Consider the following 23,372-nt stretch of genomic DNA (forward strand, 5'->3'; position numbering starts at 1 on the left):
CTCCTAATCAGTTTTCTACAATGTTTCAGTTAGAAATAAAATGAATTTAAAGGTTAAATCTTAAAAATATTTATATATTTTTATATTTATATATGGTGTCTAATTATTGCTTTTGCAAATTTTAATATCAGCTATTTAATCAGAGCTAAGACAAATTAATAATGATCCACTGTGCACTTCCCCCCCAATTCTTTCATAGTAACCTTTCACCTTTCATTGGTGTCCCTTTAACCCTCCATATATAAGCCACCATGTGATTAAAAATAAGTAGGGCTGTGTTTCTAATGGTTTATTCTAAAGAAAGCACGAGGTTTCCTTGCAATGCTATGTTGATATATTTAGGAGAAAGTAGTTTAGCTAGCATGGTCTAATGCTTAAGGCACAAGGCTAGTAACCAGGAGGCTGCAAGTTCAAGTCTTGCCTTAGCTATGAAAACCAGTTGGGTGACTTTTGGCCAGTCACTCTCTGTCAACCCAAGCCAAGTCACAGAATTGTTATTGTGGAGAAAATAGGAGGAGAAAGGTGTGTTGGGTATGCTTTATTTGTAAAAACAGTAAAGACAGGATACAAATAAATAAATAAATCATGCAGACCACAATTTATTATCAATGTATAAGAAACCAAGGGGACATCATATATCCTTGTCTTATTCTCTGCTATTGAATCTTTTGCTATGCGTTTCATGCATTCTGAGATATGCTTACTTTAATATTATATCATTTTTGTAGCATTCAGTAACCATACTTTGCCCCCACATTAATGGAAAACATTCTATCATTCCAGACAATTCATTTCATCAAATGATTTCTTTAAGTTTGCAAATGTAGTATTAAACTTTGTCATATTCAATGATCTGCTGAAAAACAAAAATCTACTGCCCAGAATAAAGTTGCATTATAGATCTTAAAAGTTGCCCATTATCACTTCTCACAATGTTTCAGTTGGAATACTGCCAAACACCTTCCTAGATATATGCAATGAACTAATGCTCTATAAGTTTAAGTGAATGTAAACTTATTTTAAGTGAATAATCAGCAACATCCATAGAAAGCTACTGCTTTGATCAGAATGATAAAAGCAGTATTGCAATATAGTGCTGCAAATTCTGTCCCTTTGTGGGTGGGGTGTAGTGTCAGTCTGGTCTGGGCAACAGCCTGACTCCTATAGCATCTCACCCACAGACACCATTGCGAATAAAGATTCTTCCAATTGCCATCACAATTGCAGTCTTCACACACGCATTAAGCAGGTCCCATGGCCATTCTACTGTACTGAATTGACAAACATATTCATAATGTAATGGCAGGGCTGAACCCATAGAATGAAAAATTGGAGGAGCCAATTTCTCTACCACAAGTCCTCTGGGTAGACACACCTTGGTTTTGTCTCCTTGATTTTCAAAATATTAGGCCATATAGGGGCATATTAGTTCTCACTGCCACCATCTATCTTTCAAGGAATGAAAAGGATGCAAACAAAGCACAGTATTATTCCAAATGGCATTGTCCTATGCAAGCAGAATATCTAATCTAAAGATTACCGCTGCCAGCCAATATGCTGTTGTATGCATCCCAGCAATTAGGAATAGTAGCGATGTACTGAGATATTCAGGATACAAGATGCAGATAGAAATAGACAGACAGATGCAACCTGCTGGGGAGGTGGAAAGAGAGACTTTGTCCCTGTATTGCTTACAGTCTAATTAATATTAAACAATTTGGTTTCTTTGGGGAAAAAAGGTTGAATCATACAGGCTTTTGTTATGGTTTAATAGGTTTAATTGTTCTGTCAGAAGATGAACTAAAACTATAGAAAAATAGATATCAGAAAGTCCTAGTATCTATAGTTTGATCCAATCGAAAGAAAAACAGCAATGAATCCATACTGGTTTTAAAGAAAAAAGAATCATTTTATAATTAATACAAGAAGAAAGGGTAGACTTCGTAAAGGTGAACCTGTTATTTTTAATTTGGAAGTTAAGAATCAGTATAATACAAACCCCACGACGGTAAAATCGGTTAATCTTATTCTTGTCTTATCTCGACTTTTAATCATTCTAATAAATAAAAGTGAATTTACCTCTCTTTATTGTTTTTTTTGCAAGCTGGGCTAATCAAGTAGTTTGCCATAGATGTAATTCTTTGATTACAGTTCTGTGGGAGTATATCCTGTTAGAGTCAATGACTGTGTTTGCACTGTATGTGAATCCACGGTTAATTGTAGCCTACTGTAAATAGCTCAATTGGAATTCTAAGCTTCTAAACATTAAAGTCATATTTAGTTCTCCAAGACAATGTTGTATGTGATCCCTTGCATTTTGGAGTTAAGAACGAGGCTCATTCTGGCGTGGTGGGAGATGGTGTAAAAAAATGTTCAGCTTGATTTCGACAGGGTTATTTCAGCGCCAGTATCAGTGTGCGAGCTTGGAAAATCACGAGGAGAGCGGAATGGTTTCCTTTAGAGTGCCGTATTTTTAGAATCCGTTTTCAAAGGACCCAGAAGAGCTGCTAAAGCCAGTGTTTCTCAACCTTGACAATTTTAAGGCATGTGGACTTCAACTCCCAGAATTCCACAGCCAGCATTGCTGGCTGTGGAATTCTGGGAGTTGAAGTCCACATGCCTTAAAATTGTCAAGGTTGAGAAACACTGTACTAAACGTTAAGTCCAGTCTGTGTCCAGTCAAGTCCATGCCTGGAAAGATGCATTTGGCACGTGGCTAAGAGTCACTTGGGGGAAACTCTGGAATTGACAGGCGATGAGAAGCTGAGGCGAGACACTCTCGCCTTGCAGAAGGGGAGAGAGGAAGACGAGGCGACCCTCGCTGTCAGGACTGAGAGCGCCGCCGCCACCACCCGCTCTCTCGCCCGCCCACCCACCTTCACCCTCCTCGCTCCTGGGATCAGACTCAAACGCGCTCCGACGACGACAGCTCCGCCTCTCTGTCAGACGGCGCGAAGCCCCACCTCCGCCAGGCCACAGCCGAAGAAAGAAGGGCGGACAGCGCGCCTCCTCCTTCGCGGCTCCGGCCGCCCCTCTTTCCCCGGTCTCCCCGCCCTACTCCTGGCGGCGCCTTTCCCTGCTGTCAAGGAGCGGCGGAACGAGTTGGGCCGGAGCGAGTGGGAGGGCGGGGGAAGCCCGTGATTTGGAGATGGTTCTGGGGAGGCCGCGGTGAGCCTGGAGTCGTCGCTCCCTGGAGGGACGTGACCTCTGCCGCGATGCTGAGGAGGATTTTACAGAGGGTAAGGGGGCGGTGGGGAGGCGCTGGCGACGCTTCGGGCTCCCTGTTGCAGCGCCCGGGTTGGCTGCCTGGGGCGGTGCGGCGTCGCTGCACTTCCTGCAGCCGGCCCAGCACCCGAGCGGGCGCTTTGATGCCCAGCTGCCTGCCTGATTTCCCCCAGGCCTCTGAGGCTGGCCGCTCCCTCTCTTCCCAGTGAGCAGCAGCGCTGGTCTTCCGATTACCCTGTTTTCTGGCCCTGGGTGCCTTCTCTGTTAGGCCTTTTTTCCCCCCTGGCTCTTGGTGGCCGAGGGTGGGAGAGAAGCCTGGAGAGCAAAGAGTCTCTCGGGGACGGGAAGGCGAGACTGGTGTGGAAGGAGAGGCGGGGAGTTGCGGGTGGAGGGCGGGCGACATTAGGCTTCTCATGGGATTGTCCAGAAGCTGGGGCTAGAGAGGCGGGCGGGCGGGCGGGAGAAGTTGTGGGACTCCATCTTGGATAGGGGAAAACGGGGAGAGTGAAATGAAGATGGGAACGGACTTTTTCGTCTGTGGAGGATGCGGACTTCGAGGGAGCCTCTGGGCTCGGCGCTGTGAATGTTGCTGTAAGGCCTGGCAACGTTAACAGCGGTTGGGCTGTTTCTGTTGAGGGTGTTGGCTGTTCCTGCATTTCTAGAGTCACTTGTTTGATGAGACTGGTGGCTATATACGGTAAATTAGACAGACAGACAGACATTCAACACAGCAGATTAGGCACTGTTGGACATTTGGTTCACATAACCTCTGGTATTGTACGTATTTCCTGAGATGGTCCTGTTCAGATATACATTAACATTGATGGCAAAATAGAAGCACATGTAATTTTAACCATATGATATATGATATGATATCATCAAGAGAGTAAAAGAATTGAAATGGGATGGGCTGGTCACATAGCAAGAAGAACTGATGGCAGGTGGACCAAGGCAATCATAGAATGGATCCCACTTGATAAAAAGCGTCCATAAAAGAGGCCTAAAACAAAATGGATTGATGACATCAACAAGTATTGCGGTCCAATTGGAAAAAAAAAAGCTCAGGACCATATTGGTTGGAAACATGAAGAAGAGGCCTTCATCCTGCAGTGGCTAGCCCAGTGTTTCTCAACCTTGACAATTTTAAGGCATGTGGACTTCAACTCCCAGAATTCCACAGCCAGCATTGCTGGCTGTGGAATTCTGGGAGTTGAAGTCCACATGCCTTAAAATTGTCAAGGTTGAGAAACACTGGGCTAGACAATGGCTAAAATGATGGTGAGGAGCATCTAGCATATCAGCTATTCTCCAGGATTTCTCAAATATAATACATAAAAGTTCAAACCATCAACAAATTCAATTGGGCCTGGAGATGTAAATCTTTTAAAACTAAATATGTATTCCTTGACATATTTCTATGACTCAAGCTTCAATACTGTTCTTTCATCCTTTTCTTCATATTTACATGGTGGAATATATTCTTGTTGAAGGAGGTTTGGTCACATCTTCATAGGACTCTTTATATAGCCATATTAGCCATTTCTGCTGTCCTCCATTTTCTCATTAGACTTATTTATAATTGTACTTTTAGTTTTTCCTTTTAAAATCCAGCTATTTAGGGTTTCTTTTTCCATTATTTCTTCTGCCATGGAATCTTTGTAGTTATTTTTTTGTTATTCATTAAACCTTTCTTGAAGACTCACGTTTTACTTTAAAGACATTCCTCTACTTACAGACAGGTTACATTCTGAAAGGCTATTCAGAAGTCCAGTTTGTTTATAAGACCAAACAAGCATAAAAATAAGAGTAGTAGAGTTCTTACATAAGTGTCAGTGAGCGGTATGTGTGCAGATCAGTGAATAGTATGTGAACAGGAGGCACGGGAAAGTCCCATAAATATATGGTGCACTGTAAACCTATCCTTTCGTACCTTCTCCTGACTTCTGGGGCCTAGTTGGGAGTTGTGGATAAGTTTATTTATATTGATGAAAGTTCATACAATAATTTGAAAGTTTGTAAGTAGAGTTGTGTCTGTAGTCAGCGTTACTTTCTGTTAATTGATTGTTAAAATATAGACAATATTGTATCTGACAATGTATCATAAATCTAGAGGATAGGTGGAAGATCTGAATGTTGAAAAGCATTTATTTTAAACAAGTTCAGTTTTCAGCATATGTATTTAAATGCAACTTGGAGTATTTAGATAAGCAAGTAGTCAAAGAAAAAGTTGTTGTCTTAAACCTAAGATTCACACTGTATGCGAAGAGACACAGTTATTGGTAGTGGATATTTTTGTTGTATGCCTTCTTTAATTGAAAATTTGCAACTCTGCATCAAGAAAGTTGTTTTATTTGGCTTCTTCTATAATAATTAATTGTCAGTACAATGCTACTTCCTATACTTGTGAATAATCCTAATCATAGAAGTATCCATGGGAGTAAATTTACTGCTGCCAGTAGTCCCCAGAGCAAGGCAGCTTGACAGAGATAATATATTTTCTCTTTTTTTCAGACTCCAGGCAGAGTTGGATCTCAGAGCTCTGATTCTGATTCATCCGCAGTCCCTGGAAATGCAGTGGATATCAACAATGAGAGTAGTTCAGAGGTACTATATTGCAAGAATGTATGAATTTATTCTTTCAGGATGTAACTCAAGTGGTTTTGTAATCTTATAATATTGCATAAATATTGATTTTTATGGCATTTAATCCTGCACTTGACATATTTACGTTGTAATTAGTTTTTGGCAGATTAAGCCTGAGAATTAGAAGTAGAAGGAATCAAAATGAAATACCTTTTTACATAAGAGATGTCAGAAAATTTTGTATATTTTAAGCATCAAATGTATCTGTCTTCTGGTCTGAAGCTATGTCCGATGGTATATTTGTGTTTGCCTGCATAGACATTTCACTAGTAGAGTAACTAAGAAATTTTAAAAAATGTATTCAAAACATTAGGAAACATTCATATTATTTTAAATGGTGGTACTCATTATAAAATATATCTACTGTATTTAGTTTACTTATCATTTTAAGTTAATACCTAAAACAACTGTTTCAGAAGGCTTGTTTTGTCCAATGTGTATAAAATGGGTATTATAGCATTGATAATGTCTGAATAGTATTAGAATGAAAACATTGGGATAGGGGAAAAAAAAGAAGACAGATGCTTTATGAATTGTCTTGTAGTGCTGTGGCATTTATTTGGTTCTGGGATGCTGTTCCTTTCTGGATGCTTGTGTCAGGCATGAACAATCAGACCCACACATGTACAGTTCAAGATAGTTACTTTATTTTCTGTAACAATTTGATAGGAATCTGCCCATTTTGGCAGGTTGGCCTGGGAAAGACTAGATAAAGGCTCAAAGACATTTGGGAGATCAGACCTTGCTGATCTCTTGTGTATCCGTGTATTGATGCTAATTCCCCATTTGAGACCTCCTGACTGGGTCTGTGGTCTCCAGTAGCTTGATTTTAAGTTTAACTTTTCTGAAAAGTATCTATAATAGGAACACATAAGGTGACACTTTCTCTGTCATAGAAAGTGAAAGCTAAATTGTGTATAGATTATTAGCATCTTGTATTATTTCTTGTTCATTGCTATATTATGTGGAATAGGTGTAGCTTTAAAACTTGGCCTTTAAAAATAGAACATAATTTATTATTATTTTTTCTTATTTTGTTTATATAAAACTCAGCTTGATGTAATAGTTTTCTTCTGACTTTCTTGCACTTACATTTTTATATATCTGTAGAATGAGCAATAGTTTGTGTAATTTATAAAAAATATTTCTTTTTTGCAAATAGCATTTCAAATTTGTGTGATATTGTTTGAAACAGTACATTTTAAGAATTAAAAACAGCTGGAATAGTTACAAAATTCCACTATATGTAATACTATGTATAGTATATTTATATATTAGGTTAGTATATATAATCAAGCTTTGCTTGAGATGTTTTGGTTGAGAGTTGAGATATTGCTAATTGACAAAAAAGTTACATTTGGAAACATTTCCTTTAAGCATTAAAGTGAAGTATAATTAATGAACATAAATGCTATAGTTTATATTGCTTGCCTTTATATATTGAGAGTTTTACATTTTTTTGAATTCTATTGAAGTTACAAATCTCCAAAATTAAATAATATGAAATAAACTTTAGTGAATGGAAAGGAACTTAATTCTGTATTATTTTTAATCATGCTACAAAAACCAAAACCCTCTCTCTGTATTTGAGCCAATTATCTCTCTTGAAGATTGGTTTATTTGTCCATCTTTCTATTCATGAAAATACATTGATGGGGAGACCAATTAAACAGATTTTCATATTTCAAATTTAATTATGATTTAGCTTATAAGGTTATTTATTCATGTGCCAGATTGAGTTGCAATCTTTATCGGAAATAAAATGTACATCCTTTCTCTTAAAAGATTAGTTCATTGCTTAATGTGATGAAATACTGAACTTAAATATTTTAAGTACTTCACACATTACTAACATTTATGTAATACTGTTTATCATTTACCTTGGTTTGGTTCATGGAGGCTCTTCAAAAAAATATAAGCAGATTGTTTGGAAAAAATGTAGCTTGATTTTACTACTGTGCAAGGTAGAACTATTTAAAGTCATACCTGATGCTCTTTATTATATGATAAAAGATCCGGTATTTAGCAATAAATACCTTATTTGATTACTTCTGTCTCATTTTTTTTAATAAGCAGAGACTATTAGAGTTGCTATATTAATCATTCATTACTTTACTATGGAGTGTAAAGTTTGATACTGTTTAGCTCATTATTTCCTATAAGAGTATATAGGATTACAACCTTGATTGTGATTTTCAGTTGTCAAAGAGTGTAAAGCAGGGGTGTCAAACTGCTGGCCTGTGGGCCGGTTGCATCATGCGGAGGCCATGCCCACTCCAGCTCCAGCAATGCAAAAAAAGTCACGATATGTCGTGACACATCATGTGACGCGGCAAGTTTGACACCCATGGTGTAAAGCATTACTTCTATGATCTGGCTTAACCTCCAAGGCGAGAATAACTCAATTTTTGTGTCATTCTGCAATCTTTAAAGCAGGGATCCTCAACCCCCTGGCCACGGCCCAAACTGGGCTGCGCAAGCCTACCACTCATACAAAACCATCCCCTTTCCCTCCCCCGCTGGCCCGCCAAGCTGGAAAGGTTGGGGACCACTGTTGTAAAGGCTTTTTTGGGTGATCCTTTCACAATTTCTTTGTCAATGATGTAAGGCTGAGATATTTATTATTAATAATAATATTTTATTATATACACAAAAATGTGAAACCATAATAGCCAGTTATTTAGCTGGTGTTCGTCTTTGTATACATCGAGTTATTCCCAAGAACTTAGGATAATATAATGAATGAGCATAGTTTATGTGCTGATCTAATCAGCACAGCCATTTGTTAATGACAGATAGAAATTTTGCCATGCACAGTTTCTAAGTGCTGTACAAGATTTTTGGTATGACATCCAGTATGCCAATAACCACTGGGAGCCATTACAGCTGGTTTTTATTTTCAAATCTTGATACCTTGTGATTTTTCTCAATTTTTTCCCCTGCTAATCTATTATCTCCTAGTATTGCTACATCAATTATCCACATTTTCGTTTTCAACCATAGTTAAATATGGTGTGCTTTGTATCAAGACTATATTAATTTTATTATTACTTTTATTTTGTTTTATACAAAACAAAGAGAGCTGTTTGTACTGAAAACAGCCTAGAGTCATACTGGTTTGAAACAATGCATAGATTTAGGTACATCTTTTTAGTACATCACAGATACTCATTCATTCATTCATACCATTTACTATTTATTTCTTTAACATTCTTTTACATAAGTTGCAATCCTTTGCATGCCAAGTAATACCAGTAATAGATCTTGACATCTGCTATCCATGCATAGCTTTGGGTAAGACTTTCATATAATGGTTATTAATAAGATAAACATGTGTATGCTAGGTTAATAGCCATTATTGTACATGCTTTACCTATAAGCATCCTCTGATAATGATAAGGACAGTATCGATCAGTTTGACACATTTTAGCTAGTATGCCATAGATGCAACAATAGCTCATTTTTATTCCATGTTAGGATCTGTAATCAAAATGTTATGTTATAAGCTTATTTAAAGGTAGTCCTCAACTTACAACCACAATTGAGCCCAAAATTTTTGTTGCTAAGTGAAACATTTGTTAAGTGAGTTTTGCCCCATTTTATGACTTTTCTTGCCAGAGTTGTTAAGTGAATTACTACAGTTGTTAACTTAATAACACGGTCGTTAAATGAATCTGGATTCCTCAGTAACTTTTCTTGTCAGCAAAACGGGATCAGTTGACATTGGGTCACTGCCACCATCATAAATATGAGTCAGTTGTCAAGTGTATGAATTTTGATCATTTGACCGTGGGGATGCTACAATGGTTGTAAGTATGAAAAACGGTTTTAAGTCACTTTTTTCAGTGCCATTATAGCTTTGAATGGTCACTAAATGAACTGTTGTAATTCGAGGACTACTGCTACTATTGTTTGCATATCATCAAATAACATACACACACACACATAAACATACACACATATACCTACACATATATAAATATATTTTGACATAATACTACAGTATGTAAATATTCCAAAATTTGAAGTATTTAACTGTGACATATTTGCCATTGAGTTGAATGGTACTTCAATGAGTTGAATGAGTTGATGTACACTGTCCACTCACTTCCACTTGTTTAATATTATGTCCAGCGATTAATATTTTATTTATTCTGTCTCCAAGCTAGAGTTGTACATGAAATTCAAAATCTAAATCTAAATTATAATTCTGGTTTAAGAGAGCTGTTTTGTACGTAATATTAACTAAATGATCAGGCCATGTATACCAGAAAGTTTGTCCATTAGAATTCTTTATTATTGTACATGCAGATCAAGCCATGTTGTTAGCAACTTTGATGAGTAGTTCAAACCCAATACTGGCATTTGTTCTTGCAATTAATTACATTTCAAAATGAAATAGTATTTAAGACTTCTCTAAAGAAAATTTAATCACAATTCCTTCTATAATATGGTAGTATTCATTTTCATACACTAAATTAAATTGTTATGATGTTTTCTAATTACCTGTTAATATATAAAAGAGCCAACAGTTAAATATTAATATTGTTACATGGTTATTTTTTTGCGCTTTAGGGATTTATTTGTCCTCTTTGTATGAAATCTCATGGATCAGCTGAAGAACTTTTTAAACACTATGAAGCAGTTCATGATTCTGGTATTGATGCAAGTCATGCAGGAGAATCTAACATGAGTCCCAAAAGGTGCTTATAAATACTGGTTTATTTCTTTTTATTATATATTGAATAATAATTTATTGTAACTTCATTTTAATCACTAGTTAATCTAAATATTGGATGGAATATATTACCTTGTAATAGAAAAATACATTCAATGAAAAGAAGCTTGCTAATACTAAAAGCATTTACCTTTAAACTATATAGTAAATTGAATAGCATCTTGGTTTCGATTTACCTTAGATTTGTCTTATGAAGATAGTTAAGCCCTTTTTGTTTGCTAGGCCTCAGAATTATGTTTTAATTTATAAAAATGAAAAAGGATTAAATGTTTTGATGCCACCAAAATATTAATTTCATTAAATTAATTGAATTTAAATTAAAAGTATAGGAATATAAAAGAATGAATCCATACATCTAAGGCCAAGTCTTATTTAATTAGGAAGTAAGTTTCATTAGAGTTATAGTGATTTATCTCTCAGGGAACATGCTTAAGACTGTGCTACATACCTATGTCTCAATTGTTTAATGTTTGTTTGCTGATTAATATGAGGACAATTTATTTTATTTTATTTTTTAAAATTAATAAAATATGTTTAAATATATTATTTTACAGAAATAAATTGAATTTAATTGCAGTGATTTTTAAAATATTTAAGTATATATATTTCCTTTTTTTTAATATGGATTGTATTCAGTGATGACATAACTTTACTGAGGCAAGAAGTTCAAGACCTGCAAACTTCACTTAAGGTTGGAAGAGTGCATTATTTATGTATTCAGCTTTTTATTTCAATTTACAAAGTACACCGTAGTGTTATCAAAATCCCAAGTTCATATCATTCTTTTAACTGTCTTTCTACAGGAAGAACGATGGTACTCTGAAGAGCTGAAGAAAGAATTAGAAAAAATTCATGGGCAGAGGCAGCAAGTAATTATTTTAAAATGTTTGAAGCAAGCTTTCCACAAGCAGTTTTTTTTAATCAAACTTGAAATGAAGATCATTACCTATTTTGTAAGGCACGTGGCCTGAATTAGTTTTAATTGTGCTAATCTTCTTTGTAAGGGGGTGTGATGGCTCAGTGGTTGAAGACACTGAGCTTGTCAACTGGAAAGCTGACAGCTCAGGTTTGAGACCTGAATGCTGTGTGATGGGTTGAGCTCCCATTACTTGCCCCAGCTCCTGCCCTCCTAGCAGTTCGAAAGCATGCAAATGTGAGTAGATAAATGGGTACCACTTCGGTGGGAAGCATTCTGTGCGCCTTGGCTTATAGTCATGTAGGCCACGTGACCACAGAAATGCCTTTGGACAACTCTGGCTCCCTTGGCTAAGAAACAGAGATGAGCACCGCCCACTAGAGTCAGACACGTCTGGACAGGGGAAACTTTTACCTTTACCTTTAATCTTCTTTGTATTAATTGCTAATACAGTGAATGGATGATTTTTAAAAAAAAAAAAACTTTAAAAACAGATTTGTTAATGTAAACTGCCATTGGGATGTCATAATGAAAATTTTGTTGGTGGGAAAAACACTAGATAAAGCAATTTGCAATACATAAGTGTGATTTATTGCACATGTTTTCATTGATTTTAATGGATTCAGTCTGCAACAGCATTATGAATTATAGATTCCAACACATGATGGGTCCTTATAGTAATGTTAGTTAATAGAGGATCTAACACTCTTGGTGATGTGCTCAAGTACAGGAATTCTCAATCATAAAGCTTGATTTAAGATCTTTATATTTTTATTTTCTACTGTAATTGTGCAAATGGTTACAAACTTGTAACACAAAGTGAAGACTCATAACCTTCCTTCCTTCCTTCCTTCCTTCCTTCCTTCCTTCCTTCCTTCCTTCCTTCCTTCCTTCCTTCCTTCCTTCCTTCCTTCCTTCCTTCCTTCCTTCCTTCCTTCTCAGGAATCCAAACCTGATGGTCTGGCAACTGCTGCCTCTACAGGTGACAAACTTTTAAAAAATAGTCTCATGAAGTTATGAAACATAGTTGTCCAGAAAAATGATTTCCTTATCTATATCTCTCATTAAAGAAGTGTTTATCCATAAAATAATTTATTGATTGATTGTAAATACTTCAATTTAAAATGCAGTCTTTAAATAATTTAAAATGTTGAAGATTCTTTTTTCATGCAGTAATTCCTGTAATAATTCTATGTTTTATAAGAAGAATTTTTGTATTGAACAAATTTGATCTTAAAGCTTATCTGTTGTAGAAGTTACTTCTGTTGTAATTGATGTTGTTAAAATAAGAATTTCAGTGACCTTTTTACTGAGTACTAGAGTCGCATATGCTATTTTTATCAGATCAAATAATTGTAAAGCAATTGGTGCATCATAATTAATGTATAGTTGTTTTTCTTAGTGTTTGGTTGCGGAGTCCAGTTGTTTTTGTGCTGTGCTTGCTACTTCATACAGCAAAGCTATCCATGCATGATGTGACAGGGCTTTTCTTTCTCTTTCTCAGCTGGCTTGCTGCAGAGCCTGATACTGACTATGGCTGAGAAAGAATGATTGACCCATGCTTTGGTCATCCCTTTAAAGCCCTACAGAAAGATATATCAGCTAATATCTTGCCAGATTGCCTGATCTAGAGAAGGCTTATTGAGAGTCCCCCACCCATGAGAGACTTGAGGTGTGGATGAGACGCTAGGTCTTCTATATAGTCCCCATTTTATGGAATAATTCCCCCCTTGGAAGTACCACATGTGCAATCTTCCTTTTGCTGTCATTCTGGAAATTAGTTAAATCTATATTATTTCAGCGAAGTTTTGACCTCATTCGACTGACATCAATTTTGACTTTGATTATTATCATTTGATTATTTTGCTAATTTGTTTCCCTTTCCTTACTATATACCATCAGAATTAGGGTGGGCTCTAAGTAGTGATAAATATAGGAGGCAGGACAGAATTCAGGAAACTTTTTACAGTATTCATCTTGATTAAAAATGTGTGTTTTTATAAAGTATTTTAATTTCACCTAGTAATCATACTTTTTATTTTAGAGTTGGAATCTTTAGAACAGCAGTTAGAAGATAGTCAAGTAGAAAAATTTAATATTAAACAAATGAAAGACTTATTTGAACAGAAAGCAACACAACTGGCCACTGAGATTGTGGGTAAGTTGTCCACTACTTATTGCATAATACAGTGTCGTCTTCTTGTTTAAATTGAAGGAACACCTTTTTAAAAATCTTTCTCTACAACAGAACTTAAAGCCAAATATGATGAAGAAACAAGCCTTCGAGAACTTGCAGAACAGAAAGTGACTAATTTGACACAAGAGTTACAGAAGCAAAAAGGTGTATGTGAAGATTTAAACACAGAGCTGGTAATTCTTGTGGTCATGTTTTATCATGCCTTGTCTAATTGAAAGGGGATGATTTCTACAGCTTGATCATTTTAATTACAGATCTTTAAAAAAACAAGTTGATATTTATTTTTATAGTTATTTATTTCTGGTGCAACATAAAGAATCAACTTCTATGCTACAGTAATGGATATGTTTCTTTCCCTTGCTAAAAATAAATACTTTAATTTGAAATATCCTTTGTTTTCCATTCATTGTCATATTTTTCCTGTTTATCGTGGCAATAGTAGTTTGCTGTCAGTAGACAATTATTTATTCATTCTCATTCTTAATTATTACTGTTTTTAGAGTTAATTTGCAATATGTGTATTTTTATAAATTATGCTATTTTTATATTTGTGCATATTTTATAAATTACGAAGTTCATTCCTACTGAGGAAACTATTTTAAAATACAGAAATTAAATATAAGGACTGTGTAGATATTTACATTCAAAGATTCTTGGCAGGATTACAAATATATACTAAATATCCAGAATAAAAGATAAAATGTCCATAGTATATAAGAGATGTAATTGTTAAGAGTCAACATCAACTTAATGACACATAAATGATCTAACATGGACTATACATTAAAAAAACCCATATCAACATATAAGCTAAAAATGGAGGGAAGAAAATCACCAGATAGCATCATTTTAACTAATTTGAAAAATGAAATTAAAAAAGCTCTCCAGAAGAGGCCTACCTTCAGTTGCTTGCACTGGGGAAGTCAAACATACAGGAGAAGTGTATGTTCCATAATACAGTAGATGTTATAGAGCAGGCATGTCAAACTTGCGACGTCACGTGACATTGCGCGACATATTGTGACTTTTTCTCCATTGCTGGCAATGGGGTGGGCGCGGTCTCGTCGTGATGCATCTGGCCCGCGGGCCGGCAGTTTGACATGCCTGCTATAGAGTAATGGAAAAATATCTTCTCCTGTCTTCAGTGCTCCTAACTTCATAAGAGTAAGTGACTAACTATAACTTTTCCTTGGTTGTAAGTTTTAGACAGGTTAATTCTAATTGCAAGAGATCTTAACCCACATAAGACTTTCTAGATCAAACCAGCATTTTAAATTGAACCTGGAAACCTATTAGTAAACAATCGAGGTCTGCAGCACAGTTGTAAAGTGGACAGCTGCTTTTTTGCATCAACAGGAGTTTTTGAATAGTCATTAAAAGAAAGTCCATGTAAAGTGCCTTTACGGTTCTCCAGTTTGTGTTGCAATAATACAGGTAGTGATCAGAACATAAATGACCTTTGCTTTATATAAGACTGTCATTGGTGCTCCAGTCAAAGCTAGACAAGAAACTGTTTAATTCCATAATGTATTTTGGAGCGCTTATGGGTACATAGAATAGCTATTGGGAACACTTTTAAATTCAATGTCTCTTTTCACTAGTTTGTATAGCAGCTATGGAATTCTAGGAAAAGATGCAACTACATGTTTCTCAATATGTGCTTTGGGCATACTCTTATGGTTTTCAAAAGTTATTGTGTTCTCAATGTCTGCTAACCCTATGATTAATTGATTAATCAACAGTTGAAAATATTTATGTTGAATGTCTCTAAGTAGTTGAAGTGATTTAGCTGCATAGTATTTTAACAAAATAAGTTAAAGAAAAATTATTAAAATTGCAGAAAGCTGAGATTTTTTGGGGGGAACTACAACAGTAGATGTATTTCAGTTATATTAAAGCATGGGTGTCAAACTCACCACATCACGTGACGTGTCGCAACATATCGTGACTTTTTTCGCATTGCCGGAGGTGGGGTGGGTGCAGCATCTGTATGATGCAACAGGCCTGTGGGCCGGCAGTTTGACACCCCTGTATTAGAATATACTGTAACAGCTTTCATAAAATTAAGTAGCTTTAAGACTAGACTTTGGAATATAGAAAATATATTTACACACACACAGATACACAAATTGGTTTTGCACAATAATTTTATAAACCATGTTGAAAATATAATTTCATTTTGAACTTTGTAGTACTGATTTTTATATTGTTGTTTTCTAAAGCTTCAAAGACCTGGGGTAGAAGACGTTGCGGTTCTAAAGAAGGAATTAGTCCAAGTTCAAACATTGATGGATAAGATGACTTTGGAATGTGAGAAAGAATCTGAGAAATTGAAAGATGAGTGCAATCATTTGAGAGCAGATTATACAAATGCAAAGGTAACGAATCTAGTCAAAACATTTGAATATGAGCCATAATTTTATAATTTAATGTGGTTATATTAGTAGAAAGCTATATGATTAAAAATTTGAAAGTCATTTAGTGGTGGTACAGTATAACTCTTTTTGCTGCAAGATAACACTTTTTTCCCTTTAGAAATTCTCTAGTTATAACACTGATATACTATAATGATAAATTTGAATTATCTTGGATGTTCTCAAGATCATTTCAGTTCAGTTCAGTTCTTGTTCACTTTTTTATTAGTTAATCAAAACTCTACCAGTTAGAACAGAGGTGTCAAACTGCTGGCCCTTGGGCCAGACGCATCACGCGGAAGCCGCGCCCACCCCGTTGCCAGCAATGGCAAAACTCTCCTGATACGTTGCGTGACATCACGTGATGTTGTGAGTTTGACATGTCTGAGTTAGAAGGTGGGATAATGTCATGCTTATAAATAATCTGTCTTAGAACTCATATCTTACTCAATTTATGTTTTGTTTTGAAGTTCTGAAGCCATCCATGATAATACTTTGACAAGATCATTGTTGTCAAAATCAATGTGAAACAGTTTTGCACATTAAAATGCATGAATTCATTTTTGTGTTGTGTCAGATAGGACTATAATGACAAAATAATTGTAAGGTGATGCTCTATAGCTCTGCAATTTATATATATATATATATAAAATATTACATTAAGTAAAATTAGATATTTTTAGAAATTTTTAGTTACTTCTCTCAAACATTTAAATGCTTTTTTAAAAAAAAGTGCAGTTATTTCTTGGAAACATCGCATATAAGCTCTAATAAGAAGTTCTTGTGTACAGTTTTGTTATGGATAATGAATATGAAAATATTCAATCTTATTTGTAGTCCTTGGCTTATGACCATTCATATAGTGATCGAAATTATGATGATGCTCAAAAACATGCCTTATAATTGGTTCTCACATTTATGACTGTCACAGTATCCTCTTGTCATGTGATCAAATTTTGGACGCTTGCCAATTGTTCCAGCATCTTGGAACGTGTGCCATTTGCAACTTTCCCAGCTGCTTTCTGACAGGTAAACTCAGTGGGGAAAGCCAGATTTACTTAACTGTGATTCATTTAATGGCCATAGTGACTTGCTTAATGACCACACCAATAAAGTTATAAAATCAGGCACAACCACCTTGCATAGCGATGGAAGTTCTGGTCCCAGTTGTCATAAGTTGAGGACTGTCTATATTGAATTCAGCAGTGTTTATTCCAGTAACTACATACTTTATTACATTGCATTGTTGTACCCTGATGCTAAGTGTAACATGATTAAATTATAATCCTGCTTGATATACTTGATTGGGTTGTTAGGGTACATAAAATCCTTAGATAACTCAACTTTGCAGATTTCTGCATACATTGTCTTATTTATTCAGTATTTGTAAAATATTTTTGTTATTCATGGATGCATCATTAGATTGTGCCTAATTGGTTGTTTCTTTTGGCTTTTTGATTGTACAAAACACGTTTCCTTTGACTGTTCTTGCCAAATAAGCCAAAGTGGTTATATTCACTTACTGTAAACTTTAAAAGCAAATCACTGGGTTACAAAGCTTACTAAGCCAGAATCAGTCTACATTCTGTTTAAATGCAGTGTGTAGAACCAGTCAATTCAATATTAATCTCCTTATTTGGGTTAATGGTTCTTAACTGCTTCTCAGCCGTGCCTAACACACATTATATGCTTCCAAACATCTGAGGAAATGGAAACATAGAAGTGGCAAACTCTAGAAATTCTTGATGAAAAAATTAGAGGATTGGAGCTACGATAGCCAATTTTCAGATTCTAAGAAAGAAGATTCATCAGAAGACAGTAAAGGGCATTACTGTAAAAAGTGACAGAAAAAGCAATTCTAGGAGGAGGATCGTCAAACAAAGGAACAAGTCTGAGAATATCTGCAGGAAGCAAGAGAAATCGGACATTGTCTGCATCATTGGAACCATTAAGGATCAGTCTGAGTTCTCAGATTCAGGACCTGAAGAATCTTACCAGACTGAGCCTTAGCTTGCTTCACATGACGAGAATGACACCTGAGGGGAGACAGCTGTGGGCTGAGTGAGCTGATCTATACAGTCTTTGTTAGCAAGTGATTTACTTGAAAGAAGTGTTTCTGTCAATTAGTGCAGCTAAGGAACTAGTCCAGAGGATAAGAAACGTAAGTCTTATGAAGATAGATGGAAGAGATGGGCATATTTAGCTTTGAAAAGTCTGAGAGTGGGGAATGTAATAGCGTTCTTCATGCAGAAGAGTGCCAAGATCATTTAACCATTACTGCAGAGTATAGGATGTGAAATATTGGATTTAAGTTAGCAGGCAGGATAAGTCTGATTAAATGTCAGAAAAAAACATTAACAATAAGAGCAATTAGGCAGTTGAAACCATTACCTAAGGTTGAGTTCCCCTCTGCTGTATTTGTTCAAGTAGAAGCTAGGCAGCCTTCTCTAGGAGATGCTATAATTTGAATTCCTGTGGTAAGCAGAAGATGGGAAAACCCCTTCTACCTCTGATTTTAGGTTTAGTCACTCACAAAGACAAATCTTTTCTGATTGAAAACGCAAAGCAACACTTGTATATTTTTCTTCTTTTGATCATAACAGTTTTTATGTAGAATCTGCTGAGAATTGTGATTTTTCTAAATTGGCTTTAAAATCATTGACGTCTGTCCCAATTAAATGTGCATGGTTTATCAGCATCACGCTCCTGATTTAAGAGATCCATGAACATTCTGTCTAATGTTGAAATAACATTTATCATTGTTTTCTTTTCCATTCACTCATCATTTTTTTTTTGCTGCTTTCTGTGGAGGTCTTTAAATCTGAGGTAATTCTCTAACCTTTACACCTCTTTTCAAAGATAACTACAAACAAATAGCAAATCAGTCAGGAACTAATTGTGTACATATTTACAAGCCACTAATCCTTTTTTTGCACTTATTTTACAAACCATTCTCACAATTAAAATAGCTAGATTTCCAGTGATTTTATGTGATTGGTATCAGTATCCGTATTTTGTCTGTTCTTAATGAATTTGCAACAAAACATTCTGATCTGCTCTTTTTGGATTTAATTGTTTTATTATTTGTTTGGTGGTTTCATGAACCACATCAGGACTCTTTTTTTGGGGGGGGGGGCTGAAAGGAATGGAAATCCCTTAGTAAGTAAATTCTGCAAAATGCTGGATAAATATAGTTCCAGAAAATCAGAAAAAATAGATTGATCCAAAAGTGCATATCAGTTTTCTCCAAAATAGTGCTCTCATGGCAAGAGATTGTATTTCCCAACTAGCCTTAAGAAACTGCATATGAACAAGCCTGAAGGACAGTAGTTTAAGAAAGGTAGCTTGTGAGAGCAGTTGTAACAGCCTGGCCCTTACATGTCCTTTTAGGTTCATTTTTCCTTAATAAAAGAAGAAACGGAGTTTTGTGTCCCAATCTTTGGTAAGCTCATATGAAATCAAGTTAAATAAGTCACAAAGATCTTGTCTCTTATGTTTTATCGAGTCTTCAATGTTTGAAGTTGTGTCGTGGTCAGGAGTGAATTTCTTGTAGAGTGAAGGAATTCACTTTGCATGTTATAATGATAACTCTGTCAGATTTAGAGAAAACTCCCTTTGTTTTTTCTTACTGGTACTTTTCCATTATTGTACAGCAGTTCGTGGGAGAACTGTCAAATGAATTACATAAATCATGATCCACCTACTGATCATATTTTTCCCCTGTCCTGCAACCAAACCCCAAGTATAATATTTACTTTTAAAATAAAGCGATGCTCAGTATGTTCTGATATACTAGTTTTACTCTAATATATTTATTTTATTTAAGCACTCAGAACAACTATAACTTGTTGACTAGTTACCACTAGATTTCTGAAGGATGTACAGGAGGTTTTTTTCTGTTTTGATTCACATATCTTACAAAACTGAATTTTTGATAAATGCTACATTCACTCACATATAACGCTTTGTGCATAAAGTGCAGCTTTAAATGCCTCTACTTGTTTCTCCAAGCCTTATTTTCAGAAGTCATGAAAAAGTAACATTTAAAGATAAGAATGGATGGAAAGAAACAGTAAGAGGATACAGGTTCCAGTTCTTAGGTCCTAGTGGATTTATTCTATAACAATAAGTATCTAAAGTAATAAGATGTACAAAATAAGGAGAATAGTTTACACCAAATACAAGGAAATCCCCTATTATCATTAAGAAATACAGTACAGATAGTCCTCAACTTACAACAATTCGCTTAGTGACTATTTGAAGTTACAAAGTGACTTATGACCATTTTTCACACTTATGACCGTTGCAGCATCCCCAGGGTCAAGTGATTTACATTTGGATGCTTGGCAACTGATCCATATTTATGACGGTCACAGTGTCCCAGGGTCATGTGATTCCCTTTTGCAACCTTCTGACAAGCAAAATCAATGGGGAAACCAGATTCACTTAAGAACTGTGTTACTAATTTAACAACTGCAGTGATTCACTTAATAAATGTGGCAAGAAAAGTCATAAAATGGGACAAAACTCATTTAACAAATTTCTCACTTAGCAACAGAAAATTTGGGCTCAGTGTGGTTATAGGTTGAGGACTGTCTGTATAATTGTTTTTCACCAGGTGTTTGCATATACAAACATGTATAGACATCTCTGTTTATGTGTTTATATAAACACTCTGTTTATATATTCAAACATTTCTATTTATGCATTCATTATTAACATTTTTTCTTTCTGTAGAACAAAACTAGAATTTTAGCTTTCAAATTTAAAATGAGACTTTGTCTAAAACATGTAATATAGAATAATAAGTTTGTAAGGGACTTTGGAGATCTTCTCGTCCAACCCTCTCCCCCTGGCAGGAGATCCTATACCATTCCAGACTTACTTTGGGTTTGATGGGATGGATACACGTGATCATAGAATACCAGAACAGAATTAACAAGAGTTGGAAGGGACCCTGAAAGTCCTCTAAGAGAACAGGCGGCTTGTTTTTATAAAGAAAATACTATTAACAAGAGTCATGAAATGTTTAATACAAATAATGTTTCAGAATGATGTCTTACTAGGATCAGGAAAATTACTGGTACAAATTGTCTGATGGCATCCACTATATTTTTCCTGCCAAATCTGAGTTGAAATAGAGAAAAGGAAACCCTTCAGTTCTGAATTTGGCAAGAATACAAGTAACTGATCCTTAGCCATAATGTTAAACTTGCATTTTTTGTGTAGCTTTTCTTACTGGTAGCATAAACAAAGCAGGAATCATGGTTTTGTGATCCAATTGTAATATTATTTCTTCTTTTTTACTAGTAATATTTGAAGAATTTATATAAAACAATGTTTCCGTATACACTTCGTATAATATACATTTAAATAACTTTAATTTTTTTGAAGACATATTAACTTTTGTTATGGATTTCCATAATTATTTTATGGGAATATATTCCTGTTGAATTAAAAGTCTAAATCAATTTTTTTCATCCTCCCCCCATAGGCTACCATTAATAAGTTAAATGCTGAACTTGCTAAAGGACCACAGGAAGTTGCTACATATGTACAAGAGATCCAGAATCTTCAAACTTCAGTTAATGAATTTGCCCAGAAAAATCAGGTAAAAATTATTATTTGTGTTTTGAAAGCTATAGACTGATGTTCTTGTTCAGTTCTAAAGGTAAAGTCTTACCAGTTAAACAAATAATGTAGCCTCTGAGATTATTTATTAAGGTTATTGACTTGTACCTCTTCTAATATGACAAAATTAAGCCAAGATCTGTTCTTGGATTTGGTCTCATGTATTTTGAAAAAAATAGTCAGAGATGCTAGCCCATTAGGAACCTTGGATTGATATGAAATATTATTTTATTAGATCATGCAGTATTTTTCAGTTGATCCTAATGCAGCAGATATCATACTTTCTATTCTTACAGCATTTATATACTTATATATACTTGCAAACACATACTCTTTTGTTCTGAAGCTCACATGGTTGTGGCTGCAACTGAGTTTACAAGCAACAGGAAAAGTGGGATTGCATCTTCTCAGTTTAGGGTCCTTCTTGACAGTATAGTAGAATAATAAAAATCCAAACTCAGAATATTGTTTTATGACAAAAATAATAATGGAAAGCTACATTTTGGGTCCTTCAGTGGTATATGTAGCAATGCATGTTTTTATATTAAAATAATAATTTTGCATTTTTATCCAGCTATTATTTTATTTAAAATTAATGGAATATAATCTCAGTTGTATCCACAACTCAATTTTAGAGTCTAGTGGAAAAATTAAAAAAGAAAGAATTGGAATATATCCTGTTAGAAGAAAGACAAAATGAAGAATCACTGGGTATTTCCTTAGACGTCCGTTGAGAATTAGTTTTCCTTAACCTGACAGTTGTTGAAGTCCGTTCTGAGAGACGTAGACTCCTGAGTAATGTCTCTAACGTCTTTCTTAACACACTTTTCCCTCTTCGTTCAGTTTTTGAATTCCTTCTTAACAGTCTTCGACTTCGGTTTTTGGTCGTAGAATTCCGTCTTATGTTCGTCAAGCAACAACAAAGGGAAGAAAAAGAACAGCGAAGCCTACTGCTTCAAAACGAGCTCAATCAGGTAAAATTTAAGTTTATCCATTCTTAAGCAAATAAATTATAAAACCTGATTTCACTTGTTGACCAAGAATCCCTATACTGTTTTTCATAGTTTAAACAGAACTAAAACTTTTTTTAAAAAAACAACCAACTACAGCAGACATGTCAAACTCGCGACGTCACGTGATGTCGCGAGACGTATCGGGACAGTTTTGCCATTGCCGGCAATGGGATGGGCGCGGCTTCCAGATGATGCGTCCAGCCTGTGGGCAGGCAGTTTGACACCCCTGAACTACAGCATGCAAATACCTTCTCTAAACCATTGCTTTAAATTAATGACATAACTCAAATAAAACAGTTTTAGAACCTTGGTATCATACAAAACTTATCCTGAAAGTAGCATTTAGCTTAAGCAGATTAAGAAACAGTTTTTCTCCCTTCTGCTTCTACGTTTGATTTCAAAGACACTTTACCTGCAATAAACCAGAACATTACTTTATGACTAAAATTATTCTGCCAATTAACAGTTAACTTTTTCCCTGCCTGTGGAGCTTTCTATTATGTTAGTTTTTGCCTGATTTAAGCTATATTTAAGTGTACATAGATATTAATAGATCCCCCTTAAAGTTAAGCAAGAACATTAATCACTATTAGCT

At 35.3% G+C, this 23,372-nt stretch overlaps 1 protein-coding gene across 1 annotated transcript in view; it reads left to right on the forward strand.

Annotated features, from left to right (window-relative positions):
• Window positions 1-3,077: 3,077 nt before the first annotated feature.
• Window positions 3,078-23,372, forward strand: part of EEA1 (early endosome antigen 1) — a 50,920-nt gene continuing 30,625 nt past the window's right edge. The window contains exons 1-12 of the mRNA XM_015812668.1: window positions 3,078-3,239; window positions 5,737-5,829; window positions 10,444-10,571; window positions 11,243-11,297; window positions 11,410-11,475; window positions 12,465-12,504; window positions 13,567-13,680; window positions 13,771-13,892; window positions 15,942-16,097; window positions 21,628-21,744; window positions 22,400-22,475; window positions 22,608-22,738. Coding sequence (XP_015668154.1) covers window positions 3,216-3,239; window positions 5,737-5,829; window positions 10,444-10,571; window positions 11,243-11,297; window positions 11,410-11,475; window positions 12,465-12,504; window positions 13,567-13,680; window positions 13,771-13,892; window positions 15,942-16,097; window positions 21,628-21,744; window positions 22,400-22,475; window positions 22,608-22,738 — 1,122 coding nt within the window. The 5' untranslated portion in view covers window positions 3,078-3,215. The remainder of the gene's footprint in view (window positions 3,240-5,736; window positions 5,830-10,443; window positions 10,572-11,242; window positions 11,298-11,409; window positions 11,476-12,464; window positions 12,505-13,566; window positions 13,681-13,770; window positions 13,893-15,941; window positions 16,098-21,627; window positions 21,745-22,399; window positions 22,476-22,607; window positions 22,739-23,372) is intronic.

The sequence above is a fragment of the Protobothrops mucrosquamatus genome, unplaced genomic scaffold, assembly GCF_001527695.2.
Source record: "Protobothrops mucrosquamatus isolate PMUCROS unplaced genomic scaffold, P.Mucros_1.0 scaffold_65, whole genome shotgun sequence".
NCBI classification, from domain to species: domain Eukaryota; kingdom Metazoa; phylum Chordata; class Lepidosauria; order Squamata; family Viperidae; genus Protobothrops; species Protobothrops mucrosquamatus.